The sequence below is a fragment of the Alexandromys fortis genome, unplaced genomic scaffold, assembly GCF_014885135.2.
Source record: "Alexandromys fortis isolate MF-2015 unplaced genomic scaffold, M_Fortis_MF-2015_v1.1 scaffold_18, whole genome shotgun sequence".
NCBI lineage: Eukaryota > Metazoa > Chordata > Mammalia > Rodentia > Cricetidae > Alexandromys > Alexandromys fortis.
In genome coordinates, this window is record NW_026067897.1 from 12,900,143 (window position 1) to 12,915,899 (window position 15,757).

A 15,757-nucleotide genomic window follows, 5' to 3' on the forward strand; every position below is an offset into this window, starting at 1 on the left:
TCAGTCATTAATAGTTACCTCAGACTTCACCATATAATTGGCAACTGACACAAATTCACAGATGGAAACTCTTATGGGTACCAATTAAATCTAAGTAACAGATACTGCAAAAAATCTTGTTTATTTCAATTTTTATAAAATTAGATATCATGGGCATCAACGATTCTGACCATTTAGTCTTGGCAATGAATATGTCACAAACAATTTGAAAATATTAAAATTAAATAATTCCACAGATGGCTTTCCTTGATAGGAATTAATTCAAAAGGAAAGTGACCACAATGGTTCAAATTTAGAAGAAGATATTAATCAATTACTGCACAAAATCAATTTCTGAATTGTGAGCCAGTTAATGGACAATCTGGAGCTGGATGATATTCTCCTCATTTGTTGTTGCATAAGGTGGCCTGCATCACCTGATCACATCTTAAATGAGGTCTTTGCTGCTGCACCCTCCTTGCTCCTGCTCATACATAAAGAAGCACTGAATTCTAGAGTATTTGGTGTAAATAATGAAATACTGTTTTCTGGTTAAAATCAACTGGAAGGAAACATTGCTTTTTATCCCCATGTGAAATTTTGGAATTAAGTAAAGCTTCTACTAAGACAGTGAAAATGTTAGTAATTAGCGTTGTGTATTAGTTTCTAAATATTTGCTTCCCTGTTAAAATGGGTTAATTTAAATGATAAAATTTTAGCTCCTCATTTGGCTCTCACAAGATATATAAAGGTTTTATGTTTTATAATTTCATCCAATGCCCTAAGATTAATATGAAGATAAAATTATTCACATTTCAAATTATGGAATGATTTCTCATATACCCTTTCCCGCCATTCATAAAGTTTAAGGCAGAAATGCTTATATAGAATTAAACTTCTGTAAAAAAAAATTTACTCATCCATTCATTTGGCTCTGCATGATGATTATTTACTAATTTTAAAAGTCTTATTGTATGGAAGTCTCAGTTATATTACTGTCTTCAGGATTCTTGGGGATGGAGACATGGTTTAGTGGTTAAGAGCATAAGCTGTTCCTCCAAAGGACCACAGCTTCATTCCTGCACCAACAGGGAAGCTCACAACTCTCTGTAGCTCCAGTTCCAGGGAGTCTGATACTCTATTTTGGCTTCCACCAACACCAGCCATGTCAGTGGTATGAAGAAATATATGCAAGCAAAACATGCATAAACATACAAACAAAAATAAAAAATAAACATAAAATAAAGAAAATGAAACTAGGAACCCCCCAATCAGCTGGTTCTTTTCTGATATTGGTTCCTAGTGCACATTTGGTATTTATTATGCATTTTGGTGTATTTCCTATTTATATCTATGAAGCATACTAGTCACCCACTCTTACTTTATGATGATTACTGTAAGTCAAACAGTATTTTCATATCTCCTCTTTCCAATATTTTTCCAACATTTTACATGTTTTCTTAGTTATTAAATTCTGCAAAACAAAACAAACTCTGCCCACATACCCACAAGACTTGAGCCACATAGAGTTTTTGTCAGAATAGAAACACACAGAACTCAGTGACAGTATAATTCACAGAGTGTCACACAATCAAGTTCTGATATTTGACCTTATGAAGAGAAGATTTATGTGAAAAGCAAGATAAAGGTCAATGTCAGTTTGATGTGGTTAGAGTTCATAGACGGGAAGGCGGAACCATTTTGGCATCTAAATTTTGTTTTGTTTTGTTTTGTTTGTTTCTTCATTTTTCCTTTTTTTCCTTTATGTTACTGTTTGAGACATTTTCAGTTTCATTGTGTAGTACAAGCTGATCTGAAAATTGCTAGATAGACCAGGCTGACTTTGAACTCACAGAGATCCACATGCCTCTATCTCCCAAGTACTTACAATATTTGTGTGCTACAATTCCTGACCAAGCAGCATAAATTTTAACACAGCAAAGAAAATAGATATGGTTCTCTTTAAAGAAAAATCCTGCAACATTGGGGGTTTTGATATTATGGGATTAAAACTTAAAGGTGATGAATCATGTACACACAAGTGTATGACATAAGTGAAGTCACGTGTGCTGTTGACATGGTCACAGACATTTAAAGGTCTCCTAACGAGAGTGCCAAAACCTTCCTAGATCTGAGACAAGTGAACAGAAAAGGCCTTTTCACTTCTGAGTGTGAATCTTGACGGTGATGTGCAGAAATTTTCTACCATTGCTTTCTCTCCCCGATGTTTACAGCCTGAAGACAGCTCCTCCGAAGACCCTGCTCCTATGGAGATTAGCCAAACCTGCCCCCTTGCTCAGCTGAATAGCCCTAAACGCCAGTTCTTTGTTCAGCTTTCTATAGCATTTGCCACCCTGCTTTTCAGCTGTAGGTAATAAATACACTGAGATTTTTTTGGGTGCCACAGATTCTCTGCCAGAGAGCCCAGTCTACACCATTTTAGTTTCTCTATCTGTGTTAGTCTTTTTTTTTTTTTTTTCATTCTCTTGTGGACCCAGTCAGATGAATCCCTGGAAACATGAAGGAAGTAGAACATAAGACACAAAAAGAAGTCCTAAGAAGATGAAAAAGAGACCCTCGTTCCTCAAAAGACCATGTCCTTCTTCTCATGAACATCCATACAGATTCCTGCCAGGAATCTATCAAAACAATATACATATACATCCATGTGTGTCTGCGTGCCTTTGTGTGTGTGTGTGTGTGTGTGTGTGTGTGTGTGTGTGTGTGTGTGTGAACAGAAAATGAAACTCGTTGTTTTCTATGTGATAATATTGGTTAGGAGAATCATGTGTTATTTCATTTGGGTCTCAGCAACATTCATCAGCTTATTCTTGCTGATGAAGAACAGAGGCACAGACACCATAAATTCAATAAATTGAATCTACATCATCAGAAAGCAATCTAGACAATAAATGTACATTGCTGCTTCTGGGATTTAGGACACACCATCTCACACTGCCCAAGGTGGCATGACACACTGGTTCTAAGTTTATACTGAGGAACCTGTAATTCTTCTTCTTCAGTAATCTTGTTCTAAGACTTCAAGTAAAGGACCTGGCCAATGTGTGAAGCCCAGATCTGATTTAAGTCTAAAATGATGTAAGTCTAAATTGATGTAACTCTAAATTGATTTAAGTCTAAATTGATTGACACACTGAGATCATTTAAGCGATTTGGCTAATGAATCCCTACTGAGTGATCTCAGTGGAGAGTGTATGATCACTTTACACAGACACAAACCTGCATTCAAACCCAGAAGCAAGTCTTCCCCAGGGGGGCCGATGACCTCCACAGAATAAAACTGATACTCAAGCAGAACTGAATTAATCACTTCTAATGGTGCCAGGGACTAACTAAAGAAAGGCTCCTTTGCCCATTCCCTATGGTGGCATACTTTGCTCAGTCTTGATTCGGGGAGGAGGGGCAGTGCTTGATCCTGTCTCAAATTGGTATGCCAGACCTTGTTGACTACCTAAGGAAGACTTTACTCCATCTGAGGAATGAATGGGGGATGGGAAGCAGGGAGATGGGAGCAGGAGAAGGGGAAGGAGGAGAACTAGGGTTGGTATGTAAAATGAAAAGTAAAATATTTAATAAAAAGAGAGATAGAAGATTATCTATGGAAGAAAGAGAAAGGAAATTCTAACCACCATGTTGCTGTGATCATCGATTTATTTTGGAATCTGGAACTGCAGAACTGTTCGTACGATCATGCTCCTTCACAGTTACTCATCCTTTGAGCTTTTGTGAATTTCAGGTCATATACATTTGTTCTTCAACATGAAATTAACACTTCAGCTCCTGTAAGGTAATAATTCCATTCAAATAGGAATTAAAACAGCGAGGGGAAAATACCTAATTGGTTTTGTAACGTCAAAGGTTACAGTTAAATAAAAACATTAGTATAGCTTGATTTGGTGACTCATGCACACAGGAGGCAGAGGAGGCCAGATCTTAGTGAGTTCAAAGCCAGTCTGGTCTACACAGTGAGTTTCAGGACAGCCAGGTCTATGCAGAGACCTGGCTTTGTGGGAGCCTAGGAAGTTTGGATGCTCACCTTACTAGACCTGGATGGAGGTGGGTGGTCCTTGGACTTCCCACAGGGCAGGGAACCCTGATTGCTCTTTGGGATGACGAGGGAGGGGGAGTTGGTTGGGGGAGGGGGAGGGAAATGGGAGGCGGTGGCGGGGAAGAGTCAGAAATCTTTAATAAATAAATAAATAATTTAAAAAAATGAGGAAACAGAAATGCAAAAAAAAATAAATAAAATAAACAAATAATAGTAAAAAAAGAACAACCAAAAATGGTACCTGTATTTCAAAGCTAAAAGGATTAAGCTTCTCCAAAAATGTCTTTATTATGAATAACTATGTATAATAAGCAATACAATGCCTAATGACTTTCTTTAGAATCAGCATACATATCATCCTAAGTCAGGATATTAGTATTAATCTTCCATGCCATGATTATGTTTAATAAAAGAAAGTTCTAGCACAGTTGGTCTGAACTAGTTACCTGCCTCTGAAGAACAAATTACAAGCATGATTCAAACTAGCAGCATGTGGTTGAAAAGAAAATGCACTTTGGTTTTTTTTTTTTTTTCTTTCTGGATAATGAGCTCCAAGACAGAAGACAAAGTTCCTTTGTTTATGTGACTGTACTTAAAGGTACCCTGGGATCTGCAGAACAGGCCCAGCACTGGTCTTTCATCTGCTGCAAATTGTCCTTTGAAATGTCACCTTGCTCTGCAGAGATTCATAGGAAGTCGGAGACTTGTACAGGATTTTCAACGCAGAGTGGCAAAGGGGTGATTTGAATATGCTTTTGTGAGTACAAAGTTATTGGGAAACGCCAGCAGACCATGATTTCCAGCTCTCTGCAACAGCACTGCTTGGGAAATGGAAGTTTTACACAGATACTTGCAGCTTCCTTGCTGAGACTTTAAATGTATAAATGAATCAAAATAACTCCTTTTTTGACCCTTGAGCATACTTTAAATATATTCTTCTTTATCTCTTTCAGGAGGAAATGGTACAAAATTCAATGAGCTCTTATGGTATTTATTCATTTGTGACCAATATTTCCCCAAACACCTGAAACTTTCATTTAGCCTTATAATGCCATTTCGTTACCTGCAATAGGGACTCTTTAACCTTTCTATTGAAGTATGGATTAGAAGACAGCTACTGTTTAACCATTTATAGTGGTTGCTGAAACTCAGTTCTATGTCCCAATTGTATTAAATTAGAATGTCTGTATATGCTGCTCCAACCACGGAAAAAATTCAATAAAATAACACAATAAAAATTTTGGCAAATTCTTTCCTTGTCTTTTCATCACCCCTTTCTCTTTTTAGATGCACTCCTGTACACACACCACACACACACACACACACACACACACACACACACACACACACGCATTCCCATTTGCCCCAAATGCTGGTTAAAAATTTACAGAAATCAATTCTTTTGTCATAGCTTTCAAGCATTTGAACACTTTAGATATATATTTTTTACTTTGAGATACACTTCATTATGATAGTACTTTTAACTGTATTTCTAAGAGTCAAAATTGAATGGAAGCAATTGATAGATCAGTAATATGCTACATAATTTTGTACCTTCGTAATTGACATGACTCTGAGAAATGATAGCATCAGGAAAAAGGCAAACTTACCACTTCTTCATGCCTGCATTTCCTCACATTAATTCCATTTATCTGCAATGGAAGGAAATTCCCAGTTTCACATAGTGTATTACAGACTGGCTTTTGTTTGCATCCAGGAAGACAGTAATGAGATGTATACCTGCAGAATTGCATCTCCGATGAAAAGCAGTCCCGAAAGCTCCGCTGTGAAGAAGAACAATTGAATACACCTTGGCATTTGTCAGACAAATAAAGTGTTTTGTCTTATTTAAGGATAAAACTGTAGACTAATTATATGTGTTTTAAACTAATTAGGATCATTTTATAGGATCCCCAAAGAACGTAAAATAATAATATGATTTATCTCTTTTTGGTTGCTGAAATAGGCAGACATTTCCTTTTGGTTCTATCATTTTATGACCTTATAGCTCTTAAAACATGGTCAGTACCCTCCCAACTTTGTGATTTTTTTTTCTTTGTCAGCAAAACATGGTCGGTCCATGTAATCTTGTCTTGCTTCAGCAATCTTGTCCAAATAATCTTGTCTGTGTGGCTTTCCACAGTAGCATGGTTGACTCCTCATGTTGTACACTCTGGTTGTGTACTCTATATTTGATCTTGAAAGGTCAGAGTAATGATACGAATTTGATCAAAGCTTGTTATTAATAGTTCTTAAAAGCCAACATATATAGATATAATATGTACATATTATGTATGTATGTATATATGCATATTCATTAAAAATTGATACCTTTGCTTAGTGGGTTACCAACTTTTTTATGCCTTTATACTGTGATATCTCTGTGCAAATATCTAAGGCTTTCAATCTGTCAGTTTCATGCTTTGGGGGAAATATTTTGCTGTTTTCCTGATTAAGTGTCAATAAACCCTTGATTTGTATATTCATGATGGGTTTTAGATGTAGCCTCAAAGAAAGTGAGTAAAACTGAGAAAAACAATTGCATCTGTATTTGTCCATAAAATGTGACTTAATTTTTGTGTCTTTAACCAACAGTTCAGAAGCTGTTCCTATTTGGTCATTTCATACATGGTCGGTTCATATACGCTCATTTGAACTATTCGAGTCCATGACTTTCCCCTTTCTCTTTTGAAGGAGAACCTAGGGAAACTGAAGAATCAGACTTAACCTCTCACTGTACAAAGCTACAGATCCAGGAGAGATGCTCACGTACCAATCAATGAGCATGGTATTACAGAGGACTGACAGCTACAAGGTTAGCTATGCACATTACCTCTTTGCTCCTTGGAGATTTTAGAAATGACAACTGGAATGTTATGTTCTGCACCTCCCTAGAAAGAGACAGTCATAAATCATATTTTAAGTCACCTTTTAGCCAATAAATAAATATAAAATCATTGAAAACTATAAACAGTACATGTAGTGAATACCAAGCAGAATTTAAGCAAATTTATAGAATTTCTTTTAAGTAAGCATCATTTCCATGAAATTTGGCTAAGTTTTTTTTTAAGTACTATAATGATATTTAATAATTAGTAACAATCGACTATAAAATTTTTATTTCTCAAAAAATTAATATCCATAGTTGCATTCTGTTCAAAATCCATTAAAAAGAATGCAAGGTATCTTGATATTTGTTACTTGGGATTCCAAGCATCAGCTATTCATACATCTCAATTCTCTGACTATTGTACTTTGCCAAACAGACATTCTTTCAATGATTCATTCTCAGCACTAAATAACTAGAGAGAACTTGGAATTGGTAAATGAAATTTACCAATCTCTTTAACAAAGTGAAAATTGAGTAAAATGATAAATATAAAATACAATTCATGCTTCAATTGTTCCCATTTCTCCTCCATAGAGACTTGTTCCTTTTTTATACACCAACTTTCCATGCTGCTGGACGATAAAGGAAAGCTTCTTGCCACCAGAATTAATGGGAAGATTCATAAAGAAATGAATTCTTTTTAAAGTAGTTCTACTTAATATTAGGTAAGGTCCCCAGGCCTTTCTTGTAATACTTAAATAAGAAGATAACGATGGTCAGGGTCTAGAAGAGCATCCCAGACTACAGTTTACTCTAAGCATCACAGAGCCATTCTTGTACTGTTATGAGTCACCAACATTTTAATGCACACAAAATGTTAGCCTTTACAGCTCGGCCTTTGCAAAGAAAGACTGGAAAGGTGGCTGGCTACCTTTATGCTTAATCCAAATCCTCCTACTGTCTGCCTTCTGATTGTCACCGTTCTTTCCTGAAAGAGAAGAGATTTAAGAGTGGTAAGTGTTTCTTTACACTAAATATACTTTTCCCTATTGGCTTTTCAATTTCTGTTTGAAATGTGGAGAAAATTATTTTCTAAAACCAAAATACTTCAAATATTGCAATTAATGGAACATTTTACAGGATTTTGTTTTTGTTTGGGGAGAGGTTTTTGAGACAGGGTTTCTCTGTAGCTTTGGAGCTTTACAGCCTGTCCTGGAACTAGCTCTTGTAGATCACTGGCCTCAAATTCACAGAGATCCACCTACCTCTGCCTCCCAAGGTGCTGTGATTAAAGGTGTGTACCACTACTGCCTGGCCACATTTTACAGTTTTTAAATCAAAAGCTAATCATCTATTTGCCAAAATAAATGTTCCTAAATTCACAGTCTCTAAAAAATGCTTTCAATATTATTTTGAGAACAATTTTAGATTTTTTTTGTACTCTCATTTTCATGTTGCACATTCTTGAGTAGCCTAACAGTATCTCACTGGCAAAGGGTAAGAATCCCCCAGCTGAGGCCTTGTCTGCACCAGCAAGTGACAGATTTGTGATTTAAGAGCTAAGATGCAGGGTCTTCATAGCCTAGCACGTCAGAGAGCAATGTGCTGTCTAAGAGATACACCACACAATGAGAAAGCAGAATTAAAATCCTTACATTGAATGCTGAAAAAAAAAAGAACTTACATTATAACAATGACAATGGAATTACTAATGTACATCACTAGTACCCCTTAGTGTAAACAAGAATTCAGCTATAAAACTACCAATTCAGGGACCTTGGTGTGAGCACATGGATCATACCTGAACATATTCTGAAATTTTCAATCGGAAAAATTAAATTTGGAGAATTTAAGGAAACGGTTTTTGCAGCACAGTCTTCTGGAAGAAAGTTGCAGGGTAGGAAGCTGTATCTATATCCTTAATCATTTATACCAGTCATCTCTGACCACCTTGCCCTCTCTCTTGCATGTAAGAGACATGTTGTGATATTGTACCTATATCTCCAAATATTTCCAACTCATTTACCTGACATCTCATTTCTCAAATGCAAACATGGTTCTGTTACTTCTACATCAATACTTTCTCTCTTTTCCTTAAGGACTATATGAATGAATATTTAAAAATAAAAACCAAAACATTTTATAAATAAGAAAACATTTTTTAAAATGTACTTTTTGTATTAAGAGTTAATCCTTAAAACAAGTCTCAATACATACAAAAAAATGAAATAATCTTCCTTTTCCTTTCAGACCAAGGATTAAAGTTTATTTCAAAACAAAATAATAATAATAATAATAATTAATAATAATAATAAAACCAGAAAGCCTGCAAACTCATGGAAACTGAACAATCTACTGAATTAAAATTGGGTCAAGACAGAAATAAAGAAATAAAGACTATCTGAAATACTATATAGATTAATATATATACCCAAACTTATTGGACCCTATGAAAGTGGTACTAAGAGGAAATTTAATAGCACTAATTGTCTTCAAAAATAAATTTAAGAGATCTCATACTAACAAATTAACAGGACAGTTGAAAGATCCATAACAAAAAAAAGTAAACACATAAAGATGAGCAGAAGGCAGTAAATAATCAAAATGGAGTCTGAAATCAATCAAGCAGAAAGAGAACAATGGATAGAAACAGAAAATTGGTTCTTCCAGAAAATCTACATAACAGATAAACCCGCATCCAAACTAAATAAAAGAAAGAGATTAACAAATTAACAAAATCAGAAACAAGAAGGGGAATATACCAACAAACACAAAGGAAATTCAAAAATTAATTAGGTCATAAATAAAAAACCAGTACTCCACAAAATTGGAAACTCTAAGAGAAATAAACATTTTTTGATAGATATCACTTACTAAATTTAAATTAAGGTGATAAAAAACAACTTAAATAGACATCTCATCTATAAGGAATTAGAGTTGTAGCTGTTATATTTATTATTGCCAAATATGCAAGAAGTAAATTGGTGAATAGGAGGAAACTGCTTGGCAGTGAAATGGTTTGCATGCTGAAGGCCAGGAGTGCTGAGGAGCTGATAACAGGTATGGAATGGCTTCTCAATGCAGGTCCTTTGTACAAAATGATTTCCCACTCTTTCAAGAGATAAAGAAGTCGAGGAGCAGGAAAAAAAAAAGGAAGTTCCCATACCTTCCTCTCAGCTGTGCTAGATACTTCAAACTTCTTTTCTTTTAAAATTCTTTTGAGATTATAATGACATTTTCCCTTCCCTTTCCTCCTTCCAAACCCTCCAAAACAAATTCATGGCTAATTTTCTTCATGAACTGTCAAACTGGGTTTTAAATCCCAGAGAACGTAGACAACAATGAGGATCCTAAGAGAGACATACATGGATCTAATCTACATGGGAAATAGTAAAAGACAAGATCTCCTGAGTAAACTGGGAGCATGGGGACCTTGGGGGAGGACTGAAGGGGGAAAGGAAGAGACAGGGACGGGAGCAGAGAAAAGAGTAGAGCTCAATAAAAAAATCAATACAAAATAAATAAATAAAAGGTAGTCTTAGAATGAAAAAAAAATGGGACCTGAAATTCATGCAGGCGAGTAAGACACATCAGGCTGAATGGGTGGCATACTTTGACATTCTAACAAGACAATCCTGTGGGGCTGGCAGGCAAAAGGATAGTCTAAACAGGAGAAACACAGTGACAAAGACACTGGTTTCGTGGCTTTGTGGTAGTGGCTACATAACTCCATGCATTTGTAGAAGCCGCAAAACTTTAGAGCACAGGTAAGCAACATTTGCTTACTTACCATAACATTTAGGAAGTTAAGGAAGGGGGTCCAAACTTGAATGGCAATGTGAGAAAATTATGTAATTACTTCAAATGTCCATGGTCCTGCTTCTGTGTCTCCCGGCATGGCACACTCTACTTCTAAGGAATCGGTTTAATTTTCCTAAAATAAACTCTCCCCATTGTATAAATCAGCACCCATTCTTCTGATTGTGGTCTCTCTAAACCTGCACACTGGGCCCTCTCAGTAGTCAAGTAGCGTAGGAGGCATTCCTTTTGCCTTTTTATTACGAATCAACGCATCAATGCTTTATTCCTTTTTTAAAAAAAATGGTCTGCTGCATGCATGTGATACAGTGCATCAGGAAACCTTGGCCTGGTGATAAGACATACAAATTAGGCGTGCATAAAATCAGAACCGAGACGCAGGTTTTAAAGGCGGTCTTTGCCGAGATGTGGAAATGCTAGGCAGAGGTTGCAGGAAAGACTGCAGTGAATTCAGGCTGCCCCAGAGAAAGGAAGTCCTCATACAGAGTTACAGTTCTTATAATGTTCCATTAGTTATGAGGCCAGCATATTTAAGGAACATTTTTCTAATGGTATAGGGAAGTTTACTCATGTAAGACTTAGATGAGTGGTCTTTTCTGTTTAGAGACATGCTGTCACTCTGAGCCTGGCTGGGGAAAGGAAACCCTTGTAGTTGGAACAGAAGGATGAATGTCAGACATAGTCCATGTAGCGTATTTTCAGAAGGAATGAGGCATCCGCTTACTGAAGAAGGGTTAGTACTGAGAATCTACTTGTATTTTCCATATGAAATTCCCAATCTACTGCAGTTGTACCATTGGTCATGTATGCATTCTTCCACGGAAGGCCTACACGTGACTTGTTTCTCCTCTTTGATTCGCATGAATGTCAGCCTATGGGTGTGAGTATGAAATTTTGCTTAGACATGTGTCTTATTTCTCTTTGCTACAACCAAAGTGTATGTTTGAGGAACCAAACTGCTTCCAAAGGCAGTAAGACGCTAGCCTTCCCTTCCCAGTATTCAAACAGCTTCAAACAGCCTCCTTGTCCCTGTTGTTGCCTATTGTTCTAATTGAAGCTGTTTCAGTGGGGTAAAGCAGCATCTCCCTTGTCTTCAGATGATGCTTCTAAGATTACATCTTCACACTTACTAACTGGTTCCCTCTATAACTTCTATTGAAAAATAACCATTGAAATTCTTTGACCAATTTCCGGTTACAAAATGTATTACCCAGGGAATTGGAAAGATGGCTCAGCAGTTAAGAGCACTGACTGATCCTCTAGAGGTCCTGAGTTCAATTCCCAGCAACTACATAGTGGCTCACAACCACCTATAATAAGATCTGGTGCCCTCTTCTAGCCTACAGGCAGGATACTGTATAAATAAACAAATAATTTAAAAAAATTGTATTACCCAGTTATAATAGTTCCTTAAGTATTCTAGACAATAGTCACATGGTGGAGAAACAGTGCCTATTCACCCTGTGTCCCATCTTTTCATTTAATTTGCAGTGTTCTCTGAAGAAAAATATTATTCATTTTTTTAAATTTATTTCTTTATTAATTAATTAAAGATTTCTGTCTCTTTCCCACAGCCGCCTCCCCTTTCCCTCCCCCTCCCCCAATCAAGTTCCCCTCCCTCATCAGCCCAAAGAGCAATCAGGGTTCCCTGCCCTGTGGGAAGTCCAAGGACCACCCACCTCCATCCAGGTCTAGTAAGGTCTAGTAAGGTGAGCATCCAAACTGCCTAGGCTCCCACAAAACCAATAGGTGCAGTAGAATCAAAAACCCATTGCCATTGTTCTTGAGGTCTCAGTAGTCCTCCTTGTCCGCTATGTTCAGCGAGACCGGTTTTAACCCAGGCTTTTTCAGACCCAGGCCAGCTGGCCTTGGTGAGTTCCCGATTTGATGATGGGCAATTTAACAATTTTTTTTTTTGCTATGGCTAAGATTTGTCTACAGTTGCATTAGTCTTTTTCTTACACTTAAATTTTATTCAATTTGAATAACATTTTTATGTAATGTGAAGTAGGTATCCAAGCTTATTAACTTATATGTGTCTATCAAGTTGTTCCAACATCATTTGAGGAGGAAATGGTTATTTCCCTGTTAGTCATGGTGTTCTCAGTGGAAAGCAACTGATCGCCAGTGGGATTTTCTTTCCCGACTCCCCTTCCTTCACATGTATACACCTGTCAGAAAATCAGCACTGCTGGTGCCAATATCTAGCCACAGAAAGTTTCTTAAAGTCAGAAACTGCAAATCTCCCAACTCTTTTATTCATTTCTAAATCATTTTAGTTGTTGTAAACCTCATGCATAACATACCCAAAAGAGCCTAGCAGAATTATGGTAAAGTTGATAAACACATTTACCAAAGTAGCTGGATAGAATATACAATATAATTATCATACAATAATCTGTAGCCTACTTGTAGGCCAATGTCAAATACACAGAGAAAAAAAATCAAGGAAATAATCCCAATCATGATAACCTAAGGAGGTAAATACTTTAAATAATCTTGCCAAAGAAGTGGAAGACTTCTGAGGTGAATACTAAAACAATGAAGGAAGAAATCCTGCAAAAGCTACCTGAGGGGGGAACAGCACATCCCCCATATGCTCGTGAATTGGTAGGATTCATATTTTGAAGGGTGCCATACAATCTAGAATAATCTACTGATTCAAGGCAAATTCACCAAAAATTCCAATGAAATTCTTCAGAAAAAAATTAAAAAATGGTCTTTAAACTCATGCAAAAGCAAAATAGTTTCAGGACAGACAAAACAGCCTTGAACAATAAGAATGCTAGACTTAACGTCATACTCCACAAATACTTGCTCGGCCCTGTTCATTGCCACTATATTCACAATAGCCAGGAAATGTAATCAACCTAAATAAATATCTTTAAACTGAAAAATAGATACAAAACTCATGTATGCTATAGAACACTATTAAGCTGCAAAGAAAAAATAAAAGCATACAATTTGTTGGTAAATGTTTATAACTAAAAATTATTATATTGATTGAGTAAACCTAATCCCAGAAAAACTAATGCTGCATGCTTTCTCTCATTGATATCACTAGTCCAAAATCTTCAAAAGTGAATATATAACTTTGTATAACTTTAGAAACAGGGACACACTGGGCCAGGGGAGAACCACAAAAAAAAATAGCATGAAAGTCATATGATGATGGTAAAGGGGAAAATGAATGTCTTTAGTTGAGAAGGGGATAGAGATATTAATATAGAAGAAGGCAGAAAGAGTGATAAGTACATTTAGGATGGCCATAATCGTATTGTATTTCTTTACCTAAATTATACAAACTGCATATAAATATATATATACATGTACACATATTTACATATAGAGTGTAAATGAAGTATGCCACTCGAGATGACACTGTTCCTTCCAAAAAGACATAGACTATCCAACAAAATCCCAAATAGCAGGCATAAGAAATGTGATTTCAAGTTTCTGGTCAGAGAAGTCCACAAAATGTCTCAAACATTACAGGTTAGTGCTGTTAGCCTTGATTGTCTCCTAGGGGCTGAAGGAAAGTTCTCACTGCTTAAGTCATCATGCCCTTCAGATGTAGCACTCAATATCTGAGCTAGATTTGACCAGAAAGCCTCTTAGCTGAGGAATAACTTTCATAGTACAAGGAGATGCTATTCTAGTTTCTAAAGGAGAGAAACAACTAATAATATTACTTAAGTGTGACACCAGTTTGATGGTAGCTACAGCTGTCTTCTTAAGCTTAGATCCTGCTGAAGATAAGGGAAATCAAGTCTGGTAGCAGAAAGCTGGCCAACTATCTGGGGCTAGTTAAGCATGGATATTAGAGGAAATATCAGCATATATTGTTTCAAGCTATATTACTAAAATAGCATAGAACCCATACAGAAATAGGTATATTTATCAATGGAATAGAATTAAGGACCCAGAAAGAGGTCCAGATACCTACAGCTGTCATATTTTAACAAAGAAATCAAAACACACATTGAAGAAAAGTCAGCATCTTTAAAAAGTATGTCAGAAAAACTGGATATCAACATGTAGAAAAATGAAACTTGACTCTGAGCCAAAATAAATTCCAGATGTACAGGAGATCTCAATGTTTGGCCACAAAATTAGAAATTCATAAATGAAAGCACATAAAATAAGAATAGTAACAATAATAGTAATAATGATAATGATAATAAATACCCACTTCTGGATATAGGATCAAGTATGGGTTTTCTGTACAAGACTCTGGCTGCCAAGTAAAGAATTGGCAAGTAGGGATTCATAAAATTAAAAGTCTTCTGTACCATGAGGAAAACTTTTAATCACTTGAATAATCAGGTCAAAGAAGGGAAACAAAATATCTTCCAGCTATACATCTGAAGTCTAAAATACAAAAGAAACTAAAATATAAAAACAAATGCCAAGAAACCCATTTAAAAAGTGGGCTGTGAACAGAACAACATGATCTAAAAAAATGCAAATGGATTAAAATTGTATGTTTAAGGACACTGACATCAGGTGTTTCAGGGCTTCATCTTTTCCCTGTATTAATGGTAAGGACAAGAAAAACAAACACAACAGTGCTGGTGGGGATGTGGAGAAAGGGGAACCCTTAGGCACTGTTGGTGTGAGTGAAAATAGGCACAGTCACTGTGAAAACAGTGTATTCATTCCCTAGAAAAACAAAATAGCGTCTACGATGCTAATGACTATACCACCCTTGGGCACGTATTCAAAGATTTATATCCATGTCCATAGATCAGCCACCCAGCTGGATACCCAATCTCTAAGCCTTAGGTACTGGGCAAAACTCTGAGCCCCTCCCCCTGTAAACTACAAGTCCCGCTCACTCCCAAACCTACCCATCTCCCAGGACCTTAGAGCATCTCCTATGCATGGACTGTTACTGCAGAGTGGACCAAGAAGTGAGTGACCATCTCCCCAGTTCAACAGCCCAATCTCTAGACCCTTAGTATGAGGGCAAAACTTCAGGTCCTTCCCCACCTGCCTCAGCTTCACTAGCCAGTCAGGCAGGCTGCTCCAAAACCCTCCATCAATCAAACCCTGAACCT

At 36.6% G+C, this 15,757-nt stretch overlaps 1 protein-coding gene across 3 annotated transcripts in view; it reads right to left on the reverse strand.

The window, feature by feature from the left end:
* Sntg1 (syntrophin gamma 1) overlaps window positions 1-15,757 on the reverse strand; it is a 348,433-nt gene that overhangs the window by 125,396 nt on the left and 207,280 nt on the right. For 2 of the 3 annotated variants that reach the window (XM_050163780.1, XM_050163772.1), the window contains 4 exons: window positions 7,810-7,866; window positions 6,882-6,939; window positions 5,789-5,832; window positions 5,659-5,700 (listed from right to left, as the gene is read on the reverse strand). In XM_050163780.1, coding sequence (XP_050019737.1) covers window positions 5,659-5,700; window positions 5,789-5,832; window positions 6,882-6,939; window positions 7,810-7,866 — 201 coding nt within the window. Of the gene's footprint in view, window positions 1-3,626; window positions 3,724-5,658; window positions 5,701-5,788; window positions 5,833-6,881; window positions 6,940-7,809; window positions 7,867-15,757 lie in introns of those variants that run through there. The other variant, XM_050163789.1, reaches the window with a different exon arrangement.